This window comes from Pagrus pagrus, assembly GCF_965226575.1.
Source record: "Pagrus pagrus genome assembly, chromosome: 11".
NCBI lineage: Eukaryota > Metazoa > Chordata > Actinopteri > Spariformes > Sparidae > Pagrus > Pagrus pagrus.
This window is the reverse complement of record NC_140195.1, coordinates 5432066-5443809: the sequence shown is the minus strand read 5'-3', so window position 1 is coordinate 5443809 and position 11744 is coordinate 5432066. Positions and strand designations below refer to the sequence as shown.

At 44.1% G+C, this 11744-nt stretch overlaps 1 protein-coding gene across 1 annotated transcript; it reads right to left on the bottom strand.

The window, feature by feature from the left end:
• Positions 1–2486: 2486 nt before the first annotated feature.
• olfml3a (olfactomedin-like 3a) lies at positions 2487–10368 on the bottom strand. Its single transcript, XM_084365533.1, has 3 exons — positions 10028–10368; positions 7461–7773; positions 2487–5138 (listed from the first exon to the last, which is right to left on the bottom strand). The coding sequence occupies exons 1-3, from the start codon at positions 10136–10138 to the stop codon at positions 4354–4356; spliced, it is 1209 nt and encodes a 402-aa protein (XP_084221659.1). The 5' UTR covers positions 10139–10368; the 3' UTR covers positions 2487–4353.
• Positions 10369–11744: the final 1376 nt, after the last annotated feature.

The following is an 11744-nucleotide window of genomic DNA, read 5'->3' as shown; positions in this document are numbered from 1 at the left end:
TGTCAGCGCTCATGTTTTTTCCTTCAGACACACTGTTCAAGAGCACTTCTTCTTCTTCTTCTTCTTCTTCTTCTCCGTCTCCTCTTGTTCTTTTTCCGAACAGGTCTTTTTTGGTGGATGTGTATAAGTTTCATGTGAAAGCCGTCTGCCGGTTGCTGTATGTATGTTTCATCTGTCTTAACAGAAAACCAGAAAAGATAAAATGATAGGTATAGATTTAAAAAAAAAAAAAAAAAGACTGACGTTTTGAATATATGTAGCCTTGTCGTTGGTGATGACTGAGAAAAACTCTGAACAAAGGTGAACATATTCGTCTTTTTGAACTTAGAAACATGCAACTTTCTCGATGTTTATCCGGTCATTACTCATGCTGTTAGCGCGTGTTGATCTGCAACATGTGGCTAATGGATTTATCTTTGAAGATATTTGATGTGATTAAGAAAAAGACATCAGTTTACGTCGGTACGATTCCTGTATTGGGTCCCTGCATTTTATTCGTTCTCATCACAATAACTTGTTTTTTGTCGGATAGAAGATGCACAAAATTTCCAGTTAAGGCCGACAGTACGGTCCTTTAACTGTTCAGGTGATAAACAGTAACGTATCTATAGCTTTTAAATTAAAAAAAGGAGGTTCCATAAAGCTTTGTGGTAAGAAACATGTATTATAATAATTTGGTTTCTATTTATTGTTTTGTTTTGTGACGACTATTAAGCCTCTGCGTGGGGCAATAGCCAATGTTTCCGGGCTTCACGGTGAAGCCAGCGCACAACTAGATATAGACACCCAGACCAAGACAACTCTTCTGTGCACCAGTCGTGGTTGAGAGTCTGATTTAAGAACGTAAAACGCAAGAAAAGATCTGGAGTTAAAGGTCCAGTTTGTTGGAAAGTTAATTTTGAGTCTCATTCAAAACTCATCAACTACTGACGCTTTGGGATTGTAGGTCGGGTTGGCTGCCAGCCCAAAGCGTCAGTGTTTGAGGAGGAGTTGGGAATTCTTACTAATTGGACCTTCAAGAGACGACTCTTAATTTATCTGCATATGAATGCAGCAGCCCGTCCTCATCAGAAAAACAACCATACAGGTCGACAATAAAAGCAGCTACGTACGACTCATATGTACGTTTCTCAGTACGCAGCCACATAAGTCAACAGTGAGTTCTTTGAACCAGGGTTCGAGTTATTAAGAAAAAGACAACCCTAACCCTAACCCCTAACCCTAACCACAACCAATGTCGGGGCGGAAATAGATAAATAGGATAACAGCGAATACAACGGGTGTGTTCTGCGAGAGGGAAAGAGTGATGAGTGATCCGATCAGATAGTGATCGGCTCTCACTTCCCTGCTATATATGCAAATATAGGCCTACAGCTACATCATGAGAACAAATGGACACAATGTTTTTAACACAAAGAAAGAAATATCTTCACGTATAACGTTTGCCGAATGAACAAGTAGGCCCAAATTGATAAGCATGTGTAGACACAAAGTTTATACACTTTCTCCTGACGCTGAAGTTTCAAAATTGAGAGTTTTTTAAAGGGAGTCTGGTGAGTTTCTCCGCTTGCTTCTTTCACCACAGAAGTAAAAGGATTTACATAACTCGCTTTTAACTAACTCATGACTTACACAATGTAACCTAAGCTTGTAACTGAAGTTACAGAAGAAACAGTGATTTTAACCCAAAACACAATGTTTTCCTAAACCTAACCAAGCAGTTTTCTTGCTCAGTGCTCACCAAACCGCGAGTGGTCCGGTTCGCCTGTCACTGGTACGCTGCAACAGCAACGGTCGTGTTGTTTTGGGAACCTATTCAGTCCCTGGCACACAATGTCTGCGTTCGTATGCAGATGTTTGTTTAATAGAGATTAGAGGAGATCAACTTGAAGAGCAGCTCTTTGTTTGTGCACAAACCCCAAACCTGATCGGTCGACAATGTTCCCTGGAAGCGAAACCTTCCTTTCAGCTCAGAGTGAATAATTAACTATCAGCATCCAGCTTTCTGTTCAGAGCACTGGACTTTAACAGGTGGAGCAAAGTGTTGCACAGAAACTGGCAGGCAAGAAACGCTTGTTTCTAGGTCAGTTGCTAGCCAGGTTTTACAAAATCAAATGAACATGCAAACAAATATAAATGTATCACTTACGTTACGCGATTGATAGAAATGATTTATCGAGATAAACAGCTGGAGACTCTAATTCCCCTAAATTACACCAGGAGAGTGCAAGTTGAACCTCGAATGATACAAAACCATGTAGAAAATGCGATGGAAATATGGAATTTATGTGTTTATTTCATATATTTATTTAAGGTCGTCATCACAGACCTGATGCTTCATGACTTATTTGCTGAATTTGTTTTGATTCCACTGTTTTTGGCATTTGTAGACCATTTCTCACCACCTGCGAGAGCTAGCTTTGTGTTTTTATTGTTTCTACGTTATGTTAGCTAATTAGAGCGAACAGTGATAGTCAGGTTACTGGTTTCCTGGCAGCTGGTTTATTTCTAATCAATGAAAACAGAGTATAATATAGTATTTCTACACACACATTCTCAATTTCTGGTAAATGAGAAACAAATTTAAAGCTTCTGATCTAAAAATATCTTTGTGATGAACATTATAATTTGGTTTTCTTCAAGTTTCAGGGTTAACCTTCCAGTCGAAGTACATTTGGTGTTCTGTAATTGGCAAGCGCAGATACCATCAGAACCATTTGGGCCAGGAAATGTTCATCTCCAGAGCCAGCGTGATAGCAGGCAGGAAAAACCCGCCAGGAGACATGCACAGATTATATTGCTAAGGCTTGTACAGATAATTTCTTTTCGATATGAGGACCATTTTATTGAATAGCGTCCCCTATTATCTCAACAGCAGCCCACAGCATCTTTTAATCTGATACGTGAAAATGTTCTTGGCAGCGGCTTCGGCTCGTCTAGACTGCCGGTGCCTCATTCAGCAAACGGAGGACGAGTAATACTTTTGGCTCTGGCTGCTCTCAGCTGAGACTCCATATATCACAGAGTTTGTGAAAATGTCCGGGAGAAATCGGGGGGTGGGGGGAGGCCGTGTGCGGATGCATTCAGCAGACCCCTTCGTCGGATCTGTTTTCGCCATTTCCCACCAGGAGTAGCGAGCTGTTTAGTGCCTCGGTGTGTACGCGAGGGTTTGAGACGACAGCGCGGGGGCACAGCTGATGGGTGGACAGGTCAGCGTCTACAGAGCAGTGGCATTTCTCTAATTGGCCCTTGTTATAGAGAGGATGAGTCAGCGCGTTATTGTCCGCGCTTGACGTAACCCATCACAGCATCAGCGCCGCTCCATAAATGTGGCCGCTTGAGATCCACACGGATGTTTTGATGGTGAAATTCCTCCATTATTCTTTAATTTAGTGTTAAAATTTGAATCAAGTGGTTGAAAAATAAACCTTTCTGTTTCCTCATGTGCTTTATGATGGTCATATATTTCTCTGACGATGTGTGGTTGTGTTTTTTCATAGTAGAAGAGACCTGTTAAATCAATTTGCCTCAGTTTACGGACTGTTTCGAGCCCTCCTAGCTTTTTGCCTAATATTGTAAACGTTTCTTGATATGATCTTGTATCCCTTCCAGCTGTTATGATAGCACTGAATTTCCAATTTTTTATTGAACATTTTTGTATTTGTAACTAATAGAAAAACGTTTGAGAAAAAACATGTTCTGGTGAGTGATATCAACAGTCGTCGATCACGAGTTTCCTTTAGATCGTTAAGCGAGACTCACAATCACAAGTGACCCGGTGTGTGTCAACAGTAAACTGAAATAGATTCTTTACGCCACAAACTGTCATTTCTTTTTCGTTGGATCGAGTCTGAAAAATCAACAGCGGAAAATAGTTTGTTGTTTTTTGTTCCTCCTCCCATGGGATGTGATGTGTTCTCAGTTCTGTGACATGATTTTCTTTCCTTTTGATTAAAAGACTTATGCAAAAACGCTCTCTCTCCGCTGTGTGTTTTAACTTGCGACAACAACGCAGGCGCTGGCTTGACAAGCAGAGAGCGAGGCGCAAAGGAAATTAGATTTTGCTTGAATGAAACGGTCAAATCAAATGAAAGGAGGACACGCACACACAGCATAGACAGCCTCTAATAAACAGAGTGGCATTTTCTTGATCTACACATATAAGATGAGGATGAAATAAGTGACTAATGGTTCAAAAAGCTCTTTGATTTGTTTGAAAATGTGTGATGTTACATGTGATCTGTGTTAAATCGGAGCTGCAGGAAAGAATTTGGCGTAACTCGAACAGATTTACTGCTCCTATTTTTCATCCTCGCCTTTTGAAAAACATGACACCAGCACTCCCCCCCGCTGTCAGACCAGGAGTTTCCTCTTCATGGTCAGTCTGTAAATGATCTGGTAGCCGTCGTCCCAGCCGTAGAGCTGCCTCTCCTCGGGGTTGTATTTCAGACTGGCGTGGGAGCCGTACCTTCTGGGAAAGTAGAGCAGCGGAGCCTCCTCGCTGATCACCATGTCATTGACGTCAAAGATGCACTGGACCCGGGAGCGGCTGGCCAGGCGGGTGTTGTAAACCACGTAGACGGTCCCGCAGACGATAAAAGCGGCCTCTGCGTTCTCCCTTGGGCAACGGGTGTCCCAGATTTGCTCTATATCGAGCGTGGCAGGGTCCATCTTTGCGAGGTGGATGTTTGGCTCGCTGTCGCTGGTGGCGTACAGGAGCCAGAGGCCCTCGTCGTCTGCTGCCAGGTCCGCTACAGTTTCTGGGTTGAGGCTGTACACAGCGGCCTGGCTCTCCACAGGGAACATGGCGATATCAGTCACCGAGCCACTCAGCATGTCGTATTTGACCACCTGCACGTCCGTATCAGCCTCCCGCTGTATGTAGTACAAGTAGCCGTTATAAACGGCGCTGCCAGGTCCAATCCAATCAGAAGGAAGCCTGAGCCGTCTGCTGCCGGTGACGCCAGGAGAGCGGGAGAAGTCCCTCACAGACTTGAACTGGTAGACGCTGTCTCCTGACGTCCCGTTAAAGACGTAAACCTTGGACGACCTGGGGTCTCTGGTCCACATGCCTCTGGGGCTCCCCACTCTCTTCAGGATCTTCACTGATCGGATGCCAGAGATGATTTCCACACAGTCTGCAGGGAGAGAGATCACAAAGGAAGAGGATCATGCTTTTGTGCTTAAAGAAATAAACCACGGTCAGGTTTACAGTTTCACTGTTTGTTGTGCCGTTGCTCTGTTATGGCTGCCAGTTCAGAAATCAGATAACCAAGCCTGAAGAGCAACAACGTCCAGTTAGGGAGAAGGAGTCAAACACAGGAACAACTCAGTAGATGCTCGTGGTAATTACTTTTGAACTACTTTCTTGTAAACCCACAAACTAATGTAGTTAGTCATGATGTGCTCCTTGGCCTTAGAAATAAGGTCAGGGTACTGTTATTAGATGAGACCTCGTTAGCTGGACATGCAGCCAGTGCAGAGAAACACACAGTTTTAAACATTCCTCTCATGCGGGCGATGCTCTTGAACTTTATAAATTCACAGCACACGACCTCAGATATGTATTAATGCAAAACAAATGGTCAATTAATATCAATATGTAGTGATTACAGGCTGTGGTGCACGTGAGGAGACATGTTTCTTTCTTTAACCTGGTCTCAGGAATACCAGCCCGTGGGAGAAACGCACGAAAAGAAAACAGGAAAGGACGAAAACGGAAATTTCTCATACAACCAAACTATCCTCACTGAAATACTGGCATTTTCTATCACTGACTTTCATATCAGGACACAGAGGGGATGGTGGTGGCTAGACAACCAGACTGGGAAGTGTTTCAACATTTGTACAGGCTGAAACTATGCAATATTTTCAAGGAGACCTTGCGAGAACTTCCAGCTATGTTTGCGGCAACAAAATCAGGTATTTTAAGTCAAAGCATTATCTCTTCCTAACCCCCACCGAGTGGTTGTCGTGCCTAAATCTCACCAGATCATAAGCACAACTGCCAAACATTTATTCTGGCGATCGAGCTGCAGCTGAGTTAGAAACATCAATCTGCATCTCAGATTACACGTCTGTTACAGCGAATATTTCACAGGTGTGTTAACATAATCACATCACCTGGATTTTGATCCTCAGCTGCATCAATTTGTGCCATTAGCATGTTTCAGTGAAGTGCCCTCCCTCAGCTGAAATCTGTATTTGCAACCCAACAACGTTCACGGCCGCCTGCAGCGGTGAATATCTGGCTCTCCATGAAAAGGTAAATTCAAAGCAGTCATGGGGAAATTGGACACAGACTCATTATGAGAGGAGGTATTAGTACAACACAGAGGACATGAGGATGCTTTCTGTAGAAAAAGAAGTGAGATTAATAATACGGTGCTTTCAAGCATGTGCACGAACAAAGGACGTCCTCCCCCCAGTGTGTCCGGGGGCCGAAATTAGCATTACGCTCACAAAATCTTAAAAAAGGGTCCCTACAATGCGGTAAAGTTCGTTTTAGGTCAGTTCACAGACGTTCACAATGGCTCACTGTGTGCAGAGCTCAGTCCTGCGAACATGAGCTTGGAGAATAAACGCTGCAGCTTCAGGGCAGCTTCCTGTCCCTCCTCTCTGCAGAGACACAGCCTCCAGATTGAACAGGAGATTTGACACAGAGAAAACCCTTCGCTCTGCATCACCCAATATGTATGAAATCTCCCTTGATTATATGGAGCACGAGCAGCATTATGATTCTGAGCAGAGCGTTTAAGTTATTACAGCATAATTCTCGAATTAATGCGTTATCGATCGTCTTGTTAAGTCAGCGAGAATAATACAGGAATCAATATTTCCCTCAGCCGCTTTGTGTGAGGAGTCTTTTTTAAAAGTTACCGATGGGATTTGGCTCATGCAGATCTTTTTGCTTAATGTGCGTATTCAGTGAAATCCGCCAATATAAAGTCTGAAGCGTCCCGTGGAATTAAAAATGTGATTTTTACAACTTATAAAAAGGGTTATGAGTCCCTGTATATCCAGAGCAAACGACCCGGTGCAGCAGTCACATCTCTGCGTTGTTTGTAGCGGCACGCTTTGGGGATCTTGAAGATTATCATGACAAATGTCGCGCTCGAGCAGCACAAACAGAGGAGCAGCTCTCGCTGAAATAAATGAGCTGCACGAGGCCACATTTCTTCCTGGAAAACATGACTGCCCACTGACTCAAAGCACACCGTTAAATGACTTGTAACAGCGCTGTTTTTGTTTCCCATTTTCCAGTGGCATGGCTTTTCCAAGACAGCAAGTCTGCAAAAGTGGGGTGGGGTGGGGTGTAATTCCTGGTGTGATGTGAATTTCTAAGTTTAACCTTAAGTAGAACATACAACCTATATATCCTATAGGCTCTGACGGCAGCTGTCATGAATAGGAAATGAGAGATCAAAGATCCTCGCAGAGGACGTTTCCCTGCAGCTCACCAGAGACTCTGGAGTACAGCTCCTCCCAGTCTTCCTCCTCCTCTTCCTCCCCTCTGCTCTCCTGCAGCCCCCACGCTCCCTGCTCCACCACCTTATCCGCCTTATTCGCACAGGCCCGGGGGGAAGTCTGGGTCTCCACATAGTCCATCTCGCGCTCCACCCGGTCCACTCGCGCCGCGGCCCCTTCGAGGTCTTTGAACAGCAGGCCGTGCTCGTTCTTTATTCCCTCCACGGCCTCGACGGTTAGCTTCTTGAAATCCAGCAGCTCTGTGTGGTAGCGGTGGGACTGATCGTGCCAAAACTGCATTCGGTCCTATCAGACATGGGCAGAGCAAAAACAAGTGCTGTAGTGATTTCACACAAGCCGCCAGCAACAAGACTCAGGGGTTAAAGGTCATGCTGGCACCTCTGTGAGGTTGTGTAGCGTAGCTTGGACTTCAATGCTTAAAAGGTCAGCGTGCTTACATAACCACATAACAATGCTGACGTGCTTATCTTTGGCAGGTTTTATTTTTCCACGTCATCATTTTAGTTTAGTGTGTTAGCATGCTAACATCCGCATTTTAGCCTAGCACCAGTAAATCACAGTGAAGCCTAGGCTGATGGAAACGTCACTTTTTCAGGCATTTGTTCATAAACTTAAATATCTCAAGTTTCAAAGATGTAACTGCTTTGCTGGTTTTTCTTGGCTGAAGCTAGCTAATGATAGCTAATTAGCTCATGGCTCAGTGGGCCAGACGGTTGTATGGACCGTCACCACAGTGGGGTCCAGCTCAACTGGATTTAGCAGCCTGACGTGAGAGTGGACGAGACCGACAGAGGTCATTTTGATGAGGGGATACAGTGGGGAGGTGGTCCACAGCGGTTCTGACCAAGACTATGGCTTCAGGGACGAGAAGAACCGGCAGAGGGCGAGCACTGGATGAGGAGCAAGAGGGATTCGGACAACAGCGGTGGGTATAAAAAAGGCACGTGGAGCCGAAATATTTTCATATCATATTCTGTTGATTGAGGATTTATTTCAACCAAACCTGAGGTGACTGTGAAAAGACAAAGCGAGACTGTTTTGATCGCTCGTCTTAGTCCGGTATAAGAGACAAACCTAAATTCAGATGGTGTACGGTTGTATTTTTTCTGTTTAGCAAGAAAAATCGATGTTTGGGATGTTGAAATACCTCCTTCTTCACATTTTGTGAGTTTATTTTCTTTACTTATTTGACCAGGTAGGTCAATGTGGTTCTTTTACGTCTCCCAGCTGAAACTACAAGTGCTTTCAGACTATCACTTCTTACGGTACGGTCTCACTGGCTGGGGCTAGCTGGTTAGCATGCTAACTTCAGTAGACATCTCTTACAAATTGCTCCTTTACAGTAAGTTTATGATCAAATATGTTTAACTGATCAGAACATGATAACTGTACTTGCAAAGCAGCATGTTAGCATTCATATTGCTAGCACGTTAGCATGAAGACGTTAGCAGTCTCAGAGAGCCGGCAGCACAGCTGTGGAGTCGTGTAGCCTTCCATAATAAATCTCAAACAGTGGTATGACCCTTTTTCAATCAAAGCGTTATAACCATCACCAGATAGAAACACAGCCCAGTTTCTCGGTGTAGTGATTGACACAGTCAGGCTGACAGGTAAATTATTCAGAGCGAGATGTAATAACCGACGCATCCTCCACTGTCTCGTCCTCCTCGGTTTTCATTTTCTCTCCTTGCTTGCGGTGGGGCCTGTGGTCAAATGGAAATGAAAGTTCAATGAAAAAAACCTGCTGATGAATTGCAGCGCGCACATCAATGCAGAAGTTGAGCCAGCATATTGGAATTGAGACTGGGAGGGAAGCCACAGGGGGGCGAAGACAGCAGGATTTAGCTGTAAATAGACAATTCATTTCGTGTGGATTACAGTTATAAGACTGTGCTGGAGCGCAGCCACAGAGGCTGATGAAGAAGGAAAAAGATCCAATCCATTGGAAACGCGCTCCGAAAGAATGCAGTAAAAGAGTTTGTTGAAATGACTCCCTCAGGTAACCAGATCCTCCATTTTATATCACACTCACCTGGAGCCAACAAAAGTCCTCCCCTCACACAAACGTTTCTGTCTTACAACCTTCCTTAAACACACAAAACTGAACTCGGCAGTATTTCGCTGCTTCCCTCAGGCACTTTGCTGTAACGCGGCTTAATTCTCCCTCTGCAGAACACGTCTTTCTATCAGAGCTGCTCTGATGTTGGAGGCCACGGCAGAAAAAAAAAGGTTGAGCTTGTACTCATTATTGATGTGTCATTGTCTTAAAGGCTGAAGAAAATTGTAGATGTTGCTGGGCAGAAACAGCGCATTGCGTGCATCCACTGATATTTCCCCCAGAGGCCCCTGCGAGGTTGATGAGCTGGGCAGACATCGCATTAATTGGATTGTGTTAGCTAAAAATCACATAAGAGGAGGACGAGGACGAACACATCAACTGCTATATATCATTTTCAGAAAACTTCAGAGAGGTCTGTCCTACAACTTTACACAGCATATTGATGAATTATCAGTCATTTAAAGGGGCATTTCTTCTTACCTCGATAGCCAACAACCTGTTCTCCAGATAATCCATCAGCCCCTGGTAGTAATACTGGGCTCCAGTGAAGGTCCAGGCGGTGGAAACAAGGAGGACTAACACCAGCTTCATTGTGAGACGATCAATAGGACGGCTGAGTTTTTCTTTGTCCGTCTGAGTTTTTCGAGGACTCTTCAGGTTTTTCCCTCCCTGATGTGTTCCCCCGCAGACCCGTCCTGAGAGGTTCACACAGTGCGACTACATGTGAGGAGGATAGAGAGAGTAGGAGGCCGCGCTGAGAGTTTCCAATTCTTTGACTGCCCTCACTTTGCTGGAATGTTTTCACAAACTCTCAGGGAGGAGCCTTGTGCCTCTTACCCCTCTCTGTCCTCCAAAAAGTGAATGTGCTGCACTCACACTGTGTGTGTATGTGTGTGTGTGTTTGTTGCACATGTTGTACACAATGTCTCGGACGGGTCGGCCGGGATTATAGACAGAACAGAACCGAACGGATCTGAGAACCAGAGGTGGAGAAAGCATTCAGTTCCCTAACTGAAGTAAAAGTATTAATACCACACTGTAAAATTTACTCCATTACAAGTTAGAGTCCGGCATTGACATTACTTCAAGCGAGGGTTTGTCGCTTTCACCAGTTGATTGATTGAAATCTTTATTTCAAACATTTTTGTGTTTTTGGTTTTTTTTTTGTTGTTGTTATTTTGTGATTTGTTTTTTTTTTTAAGACCAGAGTAGGAAGAAGTGTGAAGTTACCTAATCAATCAAAAAATAGTAAATAGCAATCAGTAAATTCAGACGTGTTAAAAAATTGTTCAGGCTGCCTGTCTGTCGACCTTCATACCACCTACATGTACTCACTGAGTCTTCCACAGTGCTGGGTGGATATACTGCTAAAGTTAATAGCGAGCTAGTCGCACAACAATTGCTACTAACACACTAGTGGTGAGTAACAATAACCATGCTTGTTGTTTACGTTCTGTGTTTTCTTACATGTGAGTGAGACATGAAGTAGTTGGATACCATTTAGTGATGACAGCGACGTTCAGCAGCTAGCTGCCTCATTAGCACAAAGCACACAGGCCCTGAGCCAAAGAACAGAGCCACAGCAGCAGCTTCAGGTTTGCTCAGCAGCTAATGTTAGCACAAAGGACTGAGGTACATGTCGGCTGTCATTTAAAATTAAAATAAAAGCAAAAAGAGCTTGTGAAAGTTAGCAAACTAGCTCCTTTTACAAACACCTCCCTGCTGGCCAGCTAGAGGTACAAGCCTGTGCACATTTAAAGCATTTCGGAGGAGCAGCTGTGGAGGGGAAATAAATGCACTTGTTAGCCAGTTAAAGGTGTTTGTTCCTTTTTGTCCACAGGGGTGCCAGAGTCAACAAAAAAATGAAAGTTTTCCTTGTAGCGGCTTTAATCTAGTGTACATTATTGATGCGGTGGAGAAAACATCAGGGATGTGGTGAACATTTACAGCTGTACTAGCCGTAAAAATGTTGTACTTTAAACTTAATAATGTTGTTTAGACAATATACAGTATAAAGTTTTGCACCCTGATGATGTTTCGTGGCAATTTGTTTGTATATTTGTGTATTTGTATCTCTCTCTGTGGTGAACATGTTGCAGGTGAGCCTCTCTGATTGGACGAGGCAACGATCAGGTGAATTAGGGGATTCCAGGAAGCTGGTTGGTGCTGGCCTGACAGCTGCAGGTTTAATGGCCGC